The sequence below is a fragment of the Corythoichthys intestinalis genome, chromosome 8 (genome assembly GCF_030265065.1).
Source record: "Corythoichthys intestinalis isolate RoL2023-P3 chromosome 8, ASM3026506v1, whole genome shotgun sequence".
Taxonomy (NCBI): domain Eukaryota; kingdom Metazoa; phylum Chordata; class Actinopteri; order Syngnathiformes; family Syngnathidae; genus Corythoichthys; species Corythoichthys intestinalis.
Genome location: NC_080402.1, coordinates 27346638 through 27358855, shown reverse-complemented (window position 1 = coordinate 27358855; position 12218 = coordinate 27346638). Strand labels below are relative to the sequence as shown.

At 38.5% G+C, this 12218-nt stretch overlaps 1 protein-coding gene across 27 annotated transcripts in view; it reads right to left on the bottom strand.

The window, feature by feature from the left end:
• The window catches only part of LOC130920019 (receptor-type tyrosine-protein phosphatase delta-like), a 401349-nt gene that overhangs the window by 24226 nt on the left and 364905 nt on the right, over positions 1 to 12218 (bottom strand). For 14 of the 27 annotated variants that reach the window (XM_057842776.1, XM_057842778.1, XM_057842780.1 and 11 more), the window contains 2 exons: positions 12031 to 12154; positions 5500 to 5675 (listed from right to left, as the gene is read on the bottom strand). In XM_057842776.1, coding sequence (XP_057698759.1) covers positions 5500 to 5675; positions 12031 to 12154 — 300 coding nt within the window. Of the gene's footprint in view, positions 1 to 3594; positions 3619 to 5499; positions 5676 to 12030; positions 12155 to 12218 lie in introns of all 27 variants that reach the window. The other 13 variants (XM_057842767.1, XM_057842771.1, XM_057842773.1 and 10 more) reach the window with 1 other exon arrangement.

Below are 12218 nucleotides of genomic sequence, written 5' to 3'. Positions count from 1 at the left end.
CCGATTTAGGAGTATTTTAGATATAAAGTTATTTAGGTTCACAAGTAAGGTTCTCTACAACAGAGTCTTCCTGAGAACTCTACAACTTTAAGATGGCGGCTGTTTACTAACGCTGGCGAGTGTATCATTTCGCATCCACTTCTCTATATATTTGCTAACGCCGCTGAGTCTGTCATTTCGCATCTAGTTCTATATACATGTGATATCTAGCGTAGCTTCATGTGGACGTAGTTTGTAGGCTGTTGGCTACAGTCAGGTATTATTGGAGCCACCTAGCCTAGCATCGCATTTGCAACGGTGTCACAACTCCCTTCACTCCTTCCCACTCCCGCTCTTCTCAACGTAGTAACGCATAGTAATGCATGCCTTTACATCATCCGGAATGGCGTTGCAAAGATGAGAAAAGTAATTAATTAGATTACTCACTACTGAAAAAAATAACGCCGTTAGTAACGCCGTTATACCCTAAGGCCATTATAAACAACACTGGTCTTGGGAGACTAAAACACAATGAGATGGATGCCAGTTGTCGTCTGACGACACGAGAACGAGATGATTCGCCATAGTTTCCGTCATAAATTCACATTGGGTGATATTTTCTTATTGTATGTGTAGTTAGTATTAAGCAATGTTTGGTCGTGTCACTCATGTGATGTGAGGCCAGGCCAGGCCAGGCCCCCCTGGTGGCCGAAAAGTGTCATTGTATGTAAGTGACTTTCCTATATATATATAGTGGGGAGAACAAGTATTTGATACACTGCTAATGGGTTTTCCCATTGACTGTGTATCAAATACTTGTTCTCCCCACTGTATATATATATATATATATATATAATCACAGCTTAAAAATTAATTAATCGTAATTAATCGCAATTCAAACCATCTCTAAAGTATGCCATATTTTTATGTAAATTATTGTTGGAATGGAAAGATAAGACACAAGACGGATATATACATACAACATACTGTACATAAGTGCTGTATTTGTTTATTATAACAATAAATCCACAAATGGCATTATTAACATTCTTTCTGTTTAAGTGATCCACGGATAGTAAGACTTGTAGTTCATAAAAGATAAATGTTATAGTTACAAGTTATAGTAATTTTATATTTAAAACCCCTCTTCATATTTTTGTTTTAATAAAATTTGTACTAAATTAAATTTTCAATCAAAAGTAGAGTTAATATAATAATAAGAAGAATAAAAATAACAATAATAAGAATTGAGTGACCAAACTCTGAGTAATGCCAGTTCACTTTGCATTGTTGTTTAGCTGTGTGAGAATAGGGCCTCATTACTACAGACTGAAGTGCTTTTCTTTTTGTGAACATTATTTTTTTTGAGAGATAGCAATATTATTTTTGTTGTGCTTTCACTAAATGATACTTCTGTTTGTTGTGAAGGAGTTGCAGAAGCTTATGCCAATAAACGGCGCAGCCCAAAGAACGCCTGTGTCCACTCGCCTTTATAACAGATATATCTCTGTGCATATCTTACCCAAAATACAACGAGACACATAATTGCCACTAAAAGAAAGCAAACTTACCGAAATATGTGTGGAGCACAAAGCAACAGCATAAACGTCTCACAACTACTAATTCTCCCACTATTAGAAGGAATAACATTAGTATGGAATGGCGCTGCGCTGCCCCCAAGCGGCCGGTAGCATTCTCTTCACTCTTAATGTCCATAAACCGCGTCATTGAAATCTGTCTGAGGCAATGCGAGAGCGGCTCATTCAGTGCATGCGTTAATTGCGTCAAATATTTTAACGTGATTAATCAAAAAAAAAATTAACGCCCGTTAACGCGATAATTTTGACAGCCCTAATATATATACAGTATAAGTTATAAAGCAAAAACAAAAAATACATTTTTAAAACGGGTCAGAATAATTTTTCGAACAGATCATGTGACTGGCACCTTAGACAGTCATTTGCTTTGCATATTATTATTTAAAAAAAAAATTCTGGGAGGGCAATTTTATTTTTCAAATGATTTTTATCTTTGTTTGAAAATATATATATTTTTTATTGAAGCAACCTTTTGGGGAATTTAATGATTTAGACACAAATGTCCTACTCATTGGTGTGTTTTTACTTTCTTATCTTGGCTAGATATGCCATGTTGCTTTAGCCTTTAAAGGTCTTTGCTAAGTGATCATCACACACTAAATTAACTTGTAGCGGTAGCACAGTGTTTGTGTTAGTGTTAGCATTTTAGCGCTGTGACTCAATGGCTTCTTAAACTTTTGGCGTCCAGGTGAGTTTAATTAATTGCAAATAATGTGCTGTTTTCCTGCTTAGTGTGTATATCATCATGAAAGTGGTGATATCCTTGTAGACTCTACAGTTATGTGCTCGTCTGTCACGTTCATTCGATATTGTTGGAAACCTTTTACATATTTATTTATTCATGGACTAAAACTTTTGAAGTTTATAGACGAAATCATTTTGAGAACTGTCAACTAAAACTAGACGAAGACGAACACATTTTGAAATGACTAAAATATGACTAAGACTACTAAGTATTTTCGTCCAAAAGAGTAAGATATAGACGAAAATTAAAATGGTTGCCAAAAACAACACTGATCCCTACAATCACTAATACAGACATAATAGACGTAATCCATTGAAGCGGGTGCGAAACTGAATGAGCTTCATGATTATTGGGTGGATGTGAATGATCATGTTTGAGTGTTGCTGACAGCGATAGACACCCGATCCATTTGAACTCAGACAGGACTTCTATCGCTGTCACTGGCAAGGGATGAGTTCATGAAAGTGAACACATATAGCCACTATCATTAGGGAAGAATCAGCCACTAACAAAGACAAATATGAAAGTATTAATAACTTTTTTACTCTTTTAATAACCTTTTCCCCATCAAACAACAAGAAATTCACGAAATCCTGACATGTTGTTATCGTGATATAAAGTGGCCCATATCGTGATAGAAGATATTTTTCCATAGCCCAGCACTAGCGAGCCACCAACTAAACTGTGTGCTCTTGTGCGGTTTGCTTTAAAGAAGAAGACCCCGGTTCCATCTGTGATCATCTGTGTTGGTAATGAGTAAACACATAATAGAGCAATATAGATGGGTGTTAAACTGGAGGAAGGCAGCTTTATAGTAAACATCTAAAGAGCCAAGCAAATATTCAGAAGAGCAAATTCATCATCTTTATGAGGCAGTTGATTTTCTTTACAGCAAACATGCCATAGAGTTCATTCTTACCAATGCTATAAAGTTGTCCTTTAAAGGCCTTGTGGTATGAAATTTAATGCTACACACTTTATTGCACCGCAGCTAGACAGGAAGCCCATTTGTAGGTGTGATCATGCAAGTGTAGACACTAATGTGCACTGTTTTTGAACTTCAGTGGTAACAAGAAACCCAAGTCAGCCCTCACTGACTGCGGGTGCCTTGTGGCGCTTTCAAAATAGTTCAACTCATCGCATTTGGCTATGGCACAGGAGGAAACGGTAAAAAAGAGGCAGTGAATAGAGAGGGGAGGGTAAGGAGAAAACCATGTGAGGAGAGGATGCATTTTAAAAGGGATTAGCAAAGGAGAGAAAGCGAGATCTTGCCTTAGAGAAGAAATAAGAGGGCATCTGAGGGTCAAAGAGACACAACAGAGACAGTTGGAGAAGGTTGGAAAGGAAACAGCTTTGAACACAATGCACAGGTTAATAATAGGAAAAGAAACACAGATGACAGGAGAGGATCATTTGCAACAAAAACATTTTACAATGCTCTTTTTTTGTTAATGCTGAGCCAGTATTTTCATTTTTGTTCATGTACAACACTGAAATGCACAACAAGAATCCCTTGAAGCTGAAAATGCAATTCAAATTCATTACCCAAATTCATGTGCCTGTAACCCTCTTCCATTATTATTAGACTTCTCAGCCTACAAGTATGATATTCATTCTTTGGTGAGCAATAGCATCACAAAACCTCCTTCTTTTTTTCTTAATGGAATTTCCTTTCTACAATAAAACATACTGGCCCTTCAATTTGATTTTAAAAATCCCCAATCCCTAACTCTCTAACCGCTCTCCTCATAATGACCATATTAAGGATATATGTAACATTGTTCCATGGCCAGTGGTGAATTTCACTGGAATAATATATTTCAGGCATTGTTGCTAGAGGATCTGTTTCTAATTTTAAATGTATAGGGCGGAAAACACAGACAAGACTGAAAAAGCAGTTTCTGCTCTTGCAACCCTCTATAAAATAAACTGCTGTATTTTAAGCTAAAACAACTGTTGTGTTTGATAGATCAATATGTCTATATGCTGCCATGGCAGATTCATGGCCCATTAAGCCCCCCAACTATTTTTAATTTGTCCCTTTTACCCTGGAAAACCCAGGGTAAAAGGGACAAATTAGTTTACAGACGTTGCACAACCGCTTTTGTTTCAACCCAGCCATAAAAAGAATTATTATTTATTATTCAAAATGTATGTCATTTTTAGCTTAGAATCATTAATCGATGTCCAATATTTCGTAAAAAAAAAAAAAAAAAAAAAAGACTAAAAATTATTCACTTGCATATTTTAAACTTTTAAACAAACTACGTCAAAATGAAAAAATTGGTGTCTGTAAAAAAGTCACGGATATCTGCCTTTACAACTATTTTAATTTTAATCTTAATTGTATTTTTTTTGTTACTTTCGCATTTTTCCCAATATGTTAGATGATAAATAATCGATCCAAACAAAGAAAAAAAAAAAAAAAAAAACGTTTATAAGGGTAAATATATGAAAAAGAACATCTCGACCACTCCTTGATGTCTGCGATTTCTGCATCGCGACCCTTGTTATATTACCATGTTTCACCCATACAATTCCGAAAAAATCCAGCTGTGTCCTGACACTCAGTGATACATGCTACATGGAGTTCTTGGATTGAAACAAGGTAAGTACGCGATAATAATTTGTTAAAGTCATGGCGTCTGTAATTCTGCTCTCGCGTGCTCTGACCTCCAGATAGGGTTTTGCTGTTTGAAAAACATAAAAAGAATGCCCTTCTGTTCAAAATTTTTCTTCCCCCAGAAAATTTAGATTTTAAGCTTTCCAATGATGTATCACACATGCATATCGGACAATTTTGAAATTTGGCCGAATTGGGGGTCTCAGAGCGGAACTTCAAGTCACCTGAGTGTTTTCCGCCATAGACTTTTAAATGTTCCAATATATTTCCTCACAATTTCCTGCTAAACGACTGATAAATTCACAGTCAACTTTACTGTAAGAGAATAGCTTGCGACAAACAATTTTAAAATTCTGTCTTTCTATCTATCCGCATATGTGCCTGTCTGTAGAGGTAAAATTCTCTATATGGGTTGTAAAGTTAGCCTCTGTTGGTAAAATATTATCCTTGGCAATGTGCAATACTTTCCCTTTGGAAATGACCAATGATTTCAATTCCAGCCATCATGTTCACCAGCCTAGTTTGTCTTTGCTATTTCATCCACCATGTCTTACCCTTGACTTCTCCTCCAGCTTGGTCATCATGATGATATTGGCTGTATGCTGCTCCCACACCATCCTCCAGAAGTCTCCAAAGGTCTCTGGAAGGGAACCCTGAGTGGCAATGTAGGCATTTTGACGCCGGTACCCATCAATATAGTTGGCGTTGATGTAGTCGCTCCCTGGGACACCTATACGCAAAGAATACATGTTAATGGGTGTATCAGGCCCTATCATTTTAAAGCAATTTTCCTGGCACACAAACCAGATTGTTATTTTGATTCTTCATTACTCAACCTTTTCCCAGTCAAAAATCATGAAACGGGTTTATGTCACAGCTTAAAAGACTATGCACAACCCAGCTTTTACCTCTTCAACCTGTTGCCCTATTCCCGGCGCCTCAGGGCTATACCAGCCAAAACAAACAGACTGGGAGTTTCTTTCCAAGACCTCTCATTATACCCAACTCAAGTTTATACTGAAAGGTCACTGTCATTGCACTGCTAATGCCACAACATTGTCACCTGCACCTCACTAAGTAATATGTTCTCAAACATCAGTCTCAATCTGGGTACCGCATATGCAATATTTGCATAGTTACATTACTTTCGTGATGTCGACTTTACGACTTTAATCCTTTCATGCTATGCATGCATGAGTCTTGTCCACCGTTTTGTCTCCAGTCGTTATTATTTTTTTGGGTCGCGTAACAGTAGCCACGTTTACATGCTGACTTTTAGTCATACCGATTCAAATCATTCCGAATGGAAATTTCAGATCAGCTGTTTACATGTCACGTCATCTATTCCGATCCAGCGTTTACATGTGTCTGCCTTTATTCCGAAAGGACGTTTGACAACTGCCGTCTGACATGCACAGATTAATCAAAACAAAGCGTCACGTTGCAAAACATGGAGATCGATCGTCAGAGTGCTGCTGTTTTAACTTTAACCCACTTGTTGTGTTTGTGGGGTCATATCCGCTTCTGCTGTTTTGCTCTTTTGCCTTGTAGTAGCCGCTTGTCAGCGTTTTCCACCGGTGTTCGGCCATTCCTTACTACACGGCGAAACGTCCTACACAATGCTCAGCGCGCTTGCGCAAGCATCCGCACGCATGCGCACATCGGTTAGAAGCGGCGAGAACTCACTAATTTTGTTTTTATTTAGGTTTTTAGAACCTTTTTACTGCCTCAAAGATACTTTTTGCATGTATTACCCTCTAATACTTTTAACCATTGTTTTTTTTTTGTGTTAGCTTTGAGGCAGTTGACCACATTAGTCACGTAGCAAATTTAAACCATCCTTATTTGATATAACTACATGTAAGTATTTTCTTCAGGCATTTTTTTAGTATGTTATGCCTGTATGCATCTAAACAAAACAAGTTTAGAGCGCACGGTAGTACTTTGGGTGTCAAATTCGACTAATGTAGGAGCTTTCGCCGATGTAAGAGATTTTGGCAGAACACCGGTTTCTAATCTGGTCAACGCTCCGGTCTATTCCGGCTTCGTGTAGCCTCTCGTGAACTTTTTTAAATAGTTCACTGTTCCTCGTTTTACGCCCATCTAAGCGAGCCATTATATTCAATTCTTTTAAAGTTTGAATTAAATACAATCTTTCCGCCGGACTCCAATTAGGTGCGCTGTGCTTGGAAGCCATGTTGCAAGTGACGTTACTTACGTCACCAAGTGTTGCACCACGTCAGTACGGAGCATGTGCAGAAAGAATGCAACCAGACACCATTCCGCTTCCCTGTTTACATGATATAATTTTACTTCTAATCGGTTTGGGAAAAGGAATATTCCACCCCTGTGAATCGGAATGAAATTCCATTCGGTTTGGGCCTGTTCATTCCGAATGAGGTGTTTATATGGAACACATTTATTTGGTTTGAACAAATATTCCGATTGTAATTGGAATATTTGGCTCCATGTAAACGTGGCAAGTGTCTCGTCCGCCACCTCTCAGCATTAATGGTAAGTGCAGTGATCCCTTGCTACTTCGCGCTTAAAACTTCACGCCCTCAGTCCATCGCAGATTTTTTAAAATTAAAAATACTGAATAAATACAGTATTCTATAGAAGTGTCCTGATCCGATCATGTAGTCTCACTCTCGATGATTGACAGGCATAAAGGTTTGATCTTGCCAGAGAAGCTTGGAAGCCGAAACTTTAAGGCGCCGCATTTGTCAATCATCGTTTAGCTTGTTAAACAGTTGCTGTGGCAACTCGTTGTGTGTAAGTAAGCAGCGTGAACGGATTTGAGAGGACTCACTCAATGAAGCATTTCATAACGATAAACATTTTTTTCGTTGTTCTTGTTTAAAAATAACTTGGTGGGACAGTAACATGTTTAAAACTTATGATAGTTGTTACATTTGAAGTGCTTAATGGCCATTTATTAAAACACAGTATATACATACGTTTTTTAAAATATTTAAATTACTTTGTTTTAATTAAACATAAAAATGTCTTATATACTGTATCTTTTTCCAATTCTTTCAAAACTTTTGTTTTTGGAGGGTGGGGTAGGGGTGGTATGTCTCGGTTTTTCACTTAATCCGGCGGGTTCTGGTCCCCATTAACCGCAAAAAACGAGGGATTCACTGTACAGTATATTATTTGTCATTTAATTTGGTTATTTATTAAATCTAAATGGTTGATCTCTAATTGCTATGCATATCTGGTATTTCATTATAATATATGTGCAGTTTGCTTTCCTTTGTCGCACTCGGACTTGTTTTTATGTCATGCCAGTGCTACTTTCTGTTAATTTCGAGCGTTGCTTTCACATTGGGAAACGGGGGTGAACGCCAGTTAACATTTCAAGAAGCCAGAGAAAGGGTAAACGGCGTGGGCTCGGTGGTGCCCCCCCGTTAGCTCGCTATTAGCCCGCTAGCTTATTGAGCAACGTTCGTTTTATTTGCTAGACCGGTGCCACTAACTAATAGCTGCCGTTCCCTTGGTATTATTGTACGGCCATCGACGTACAGTATGTTTTTGTAAGCAGATCTGTCTCAATTGATTTACCTTATAGTATTATTGTAGGCTCTTTGTCATTATTGTATTTTATTTTCTAACTGTGTGTTCCTAATTTGACGGTGACAAATAAATGTCAGTTGTAAGAAGAACTATGGTGTTATTGATGTTATCTATCTTATTTTTTTAATTTTATAAAAATGATGTATAATACATGCTTGTGGATAGTTATTTTGAAGGGTATTTAGGGGTACTTAAAGGGTTAATTCCGATTTACGTGGAAATTCGGGTCACGTTGCCAGTTTAGGAACGGAACTTGTTCGTAACCTAGGGACTACCTGTATAACATTTTTGCCATGTTAAATCAATATCTTTGCACCAACGGTCATTTGCACTATCATATCAAGACAGCCATCAAACTCCTTGTCTGAGTACTGTAAATTGTCATGCACTTGCTGTTGCGCTCTGTTATATTACCACTACATAACCACTTGCTGCAAGTCACTGATTCACTTTATTCCCAATCGGTTTACTGTGTGTTTTTATATTAGCCTTAACGTACATTTGCTTTATGTGGTGCACGTTATGATGAAAATTTAAATATCGTTGTACTCTGTACAATGACACTAAATACTTTCTATTCTATTTCTTTCCTATTCTATAATGAAGGGTGCGGATCATTCGCAGTTGTGGCAGAAATTTTTTCACAGAGCACTGTCCTTTGGTGTTAGATTGTTCACTCGCCTTGTTTTATAATACTGCACATGCTAAGACGATCACACATATAATCTGATTTTACTCTAATGTGTGTTTTGAATGGCAACATGACTCTAAGGACTTTTGTGTGTAAGACGAGGCTGACACTACTCGTGCCCTGGATGAAATTTTGTGTGTGTGTGCAAGGCCCATCTGTGTGTGTGTTTGACTTCGGATCAGTCCTGCTCATCTGGGGCCTAATACCGTAATCCCCAAAATCACTGAGTCATAGCTCAAATAAACAAATTTACACACGAAATACACACTCAAAAACACACACACTACAAACATGCACGCGGAGTTGGCGGTGACCTGATTATGGCAAAGTGGGGCACACAAACTAATTTTTGCATCTTTTGATTGCAATTTACATTACTAATAGTGGCAAAATGCAGATGTGTGATGGTAAAGGAAGTCGGTAGTCTTCAAAGTCTGTGATGTTGCAGTTTTTTTTTTTTTCAAGATATTTATTTTCCATTTATGCTGTGACTGTGATTAGCCGATGAGTTCAGGATGAAACCCACAACCTGTCCAAAGTCTGCTGAGTTCCTGCAAACCTCTAACCCCATTGAGTATACCGTAAGCGGTACAGACAATGGATGATGATGGATGGTGCATCAATTTTTACAGTTTAGGTATTATGCTAATTCTGACACGTTTCCTGTTTGAATTATTGGTGGCCTTTTGTTGGGGCGCTACAAAAATACAAAATAGGAAAAATGGACAGGTGGCCAAGGTCATTTATAGATGTATCCATCCATTTTCTGTACCTTAGTAAGGTTGGGGGTGTGCTGGAGCTTTCCCAGCTGATTTTGAAAGAGAAGCGCGGTAAACCATTAAATGGTCACCAGTCAATCGTAGGGCATTTAGAGACAAACAATCATTTACTTTCTCATATAAATTTGTTTGGACAATTTCAAATCTTTGATTAACCTAACATTCAAGTTTTTGGAATGACGGTTGAAATGGTATACCCAGAGAAACTCATGCTGGAAAAACCTGACACAAACATTTGTTTTTAAAGTTTGTAGAATGTTATCGCTAAAATTAACAATAAAATAATAATTAATTACAACTTTACAAATTTTCCATTGTATATTTGTGGCACGGTGGCAGAGTGGTTAGCACGTCCGCGTCACAGTTTGAAAATTGTTGGTCGATTCTGGCTCCAGCCTCCCTGTGTGGAGTTTGCATCAGCAAAACATTCATGGTAGGTTGATTGATCACTCCAAATTGTCCGTAGGTGTGAGTGTGTGCGTGGTTGTTTGTCTCCATGTGCCCTGCGACTCACTGGTAACAAGGATGTAGCCTGCCTCCTGCCCGTTTTTGTCTGGGATAGGCTCCAGCACCCCTGTGACCCTTGTGAGGATAAGCGGTTCAGAAGATGAATGAATATTTTAGGGGTAATTTAATTTTAACGAGTTGTTTAAGAAAATTATTATTTTTTTAATAACTCATTTGTTCTCAAAAACGTATAAATATGTTCTATTTTTAATGGTTTCAGTGTACCAAAGACGTATTAATACGGCTTTTACGTTTTTTTTTTCAAAAGAGACATCTCTGGGTTCTGATTCAACTTAGCTCCAAAGCACAACGCTGAAAATCCATTTTAAAGCAATAAAACTGGCCACTGGAGGGCAGTAGCGCATTTGGTAAGACCCACAGCCCGATTGAACGGAACGAACGGCCGGGCCGCATGGCCAGGGCGCCGGCGGAAGACGACCGAATGGACGTCCAGGATGCCAGGCGGCGGACGACCAAGTAGAACAACCGGGAGGACGCCCGGGATGCCAGGCGCTGGACGACCGAGCAGAACGACCGGGACCACCAGTGCAGCGGACGATGCCGTTAAGTCCGTACTGCTCGCCGAGCAGAGACAGGCAGCGATGACGGAAAAGTTTACCCCGACTGTTGCGGCCACAACAGCGTCATCTCTCAGTTAGTTATGTGTAAATAGATTGGTACTTTGCTATCAAAAGCTTTATTTGTCTTGTTGTTTATGTTAATTTGTAAAAGGAAAACATTATTCAGTTTTTTGGGATGTAAGTAAAGCAAAAAATAGCTGCGTCAAAGTCAAATTTATGTTTGAAATGTATGCTTTCACAAAAAGCTGAATTTCTCTGTTTTTTCATCAGAAATTGGAAAATTGCTTAAACTAAGCTATTTTCTAATGCTGATTTCTAAATAATGGAAAAAGATCTGAACTTTTTTTTCCTGCTGAAAGAAAAGAGTCTAATCTTTCTTTTGGTGGGTTCCATGTTTACATAGCAATAGAACAGAGTTTTCTGTGGGCCTTGCAAAATCAATCAAAATCCAATAAAACGGCCGGAAGTGAAGGGGGTTGCACAGGTGAAAATGGCTTGGAGTGAATGAGATAAACAAAACAAAAAAAAAAAAAATCATAATATTGTGTATGCAGTATGTGTTTGCTTGGGAATGCTGAAATTTTTATATGTAAAGTATATTACGTAAAGAGAATGAGTGAGTACTGGAGGACTAATGAGGCGCACATCGCACATGCTGTGCCCATATAAGGCTCTTGACCACACACTTTCTCAAGCTCTGTCGGTTTCTCTGCCTCAGGTCTATCGCACCTGAGGTGGCTGAATGTGTCCCTAGATGGCTTAAGGGAAAGGGTGTTTGTCTTGCATGCTTAAGGTAAAATAGATTATAATATCTGTGCTGTTTGCGATCTGTCACTCCGAGCCGAAAACCTAAACTCAAACTTGTCTTCTGTTTTCCACTCTGTTGGAACGACAGCAATCTCACACATGCACATGCCCACACACAAACACATTGGCAATATGTCTTACCCTCAATGCCAGAGAGAATAACCCTGGAATGGTCGTAGGCAATGACGTTAGCGTAGCGGTTCTTTGGTTTGTTGACTTCCAAGTTGGAGTTTTCCCATGTGAACTGCTGACCGGGGTCAACAGACTGCCAGGCACAAAAAAAGGCAAAAGTTACAGTAAAGAGTCAAGGAACAAACTTCGGGACTTGT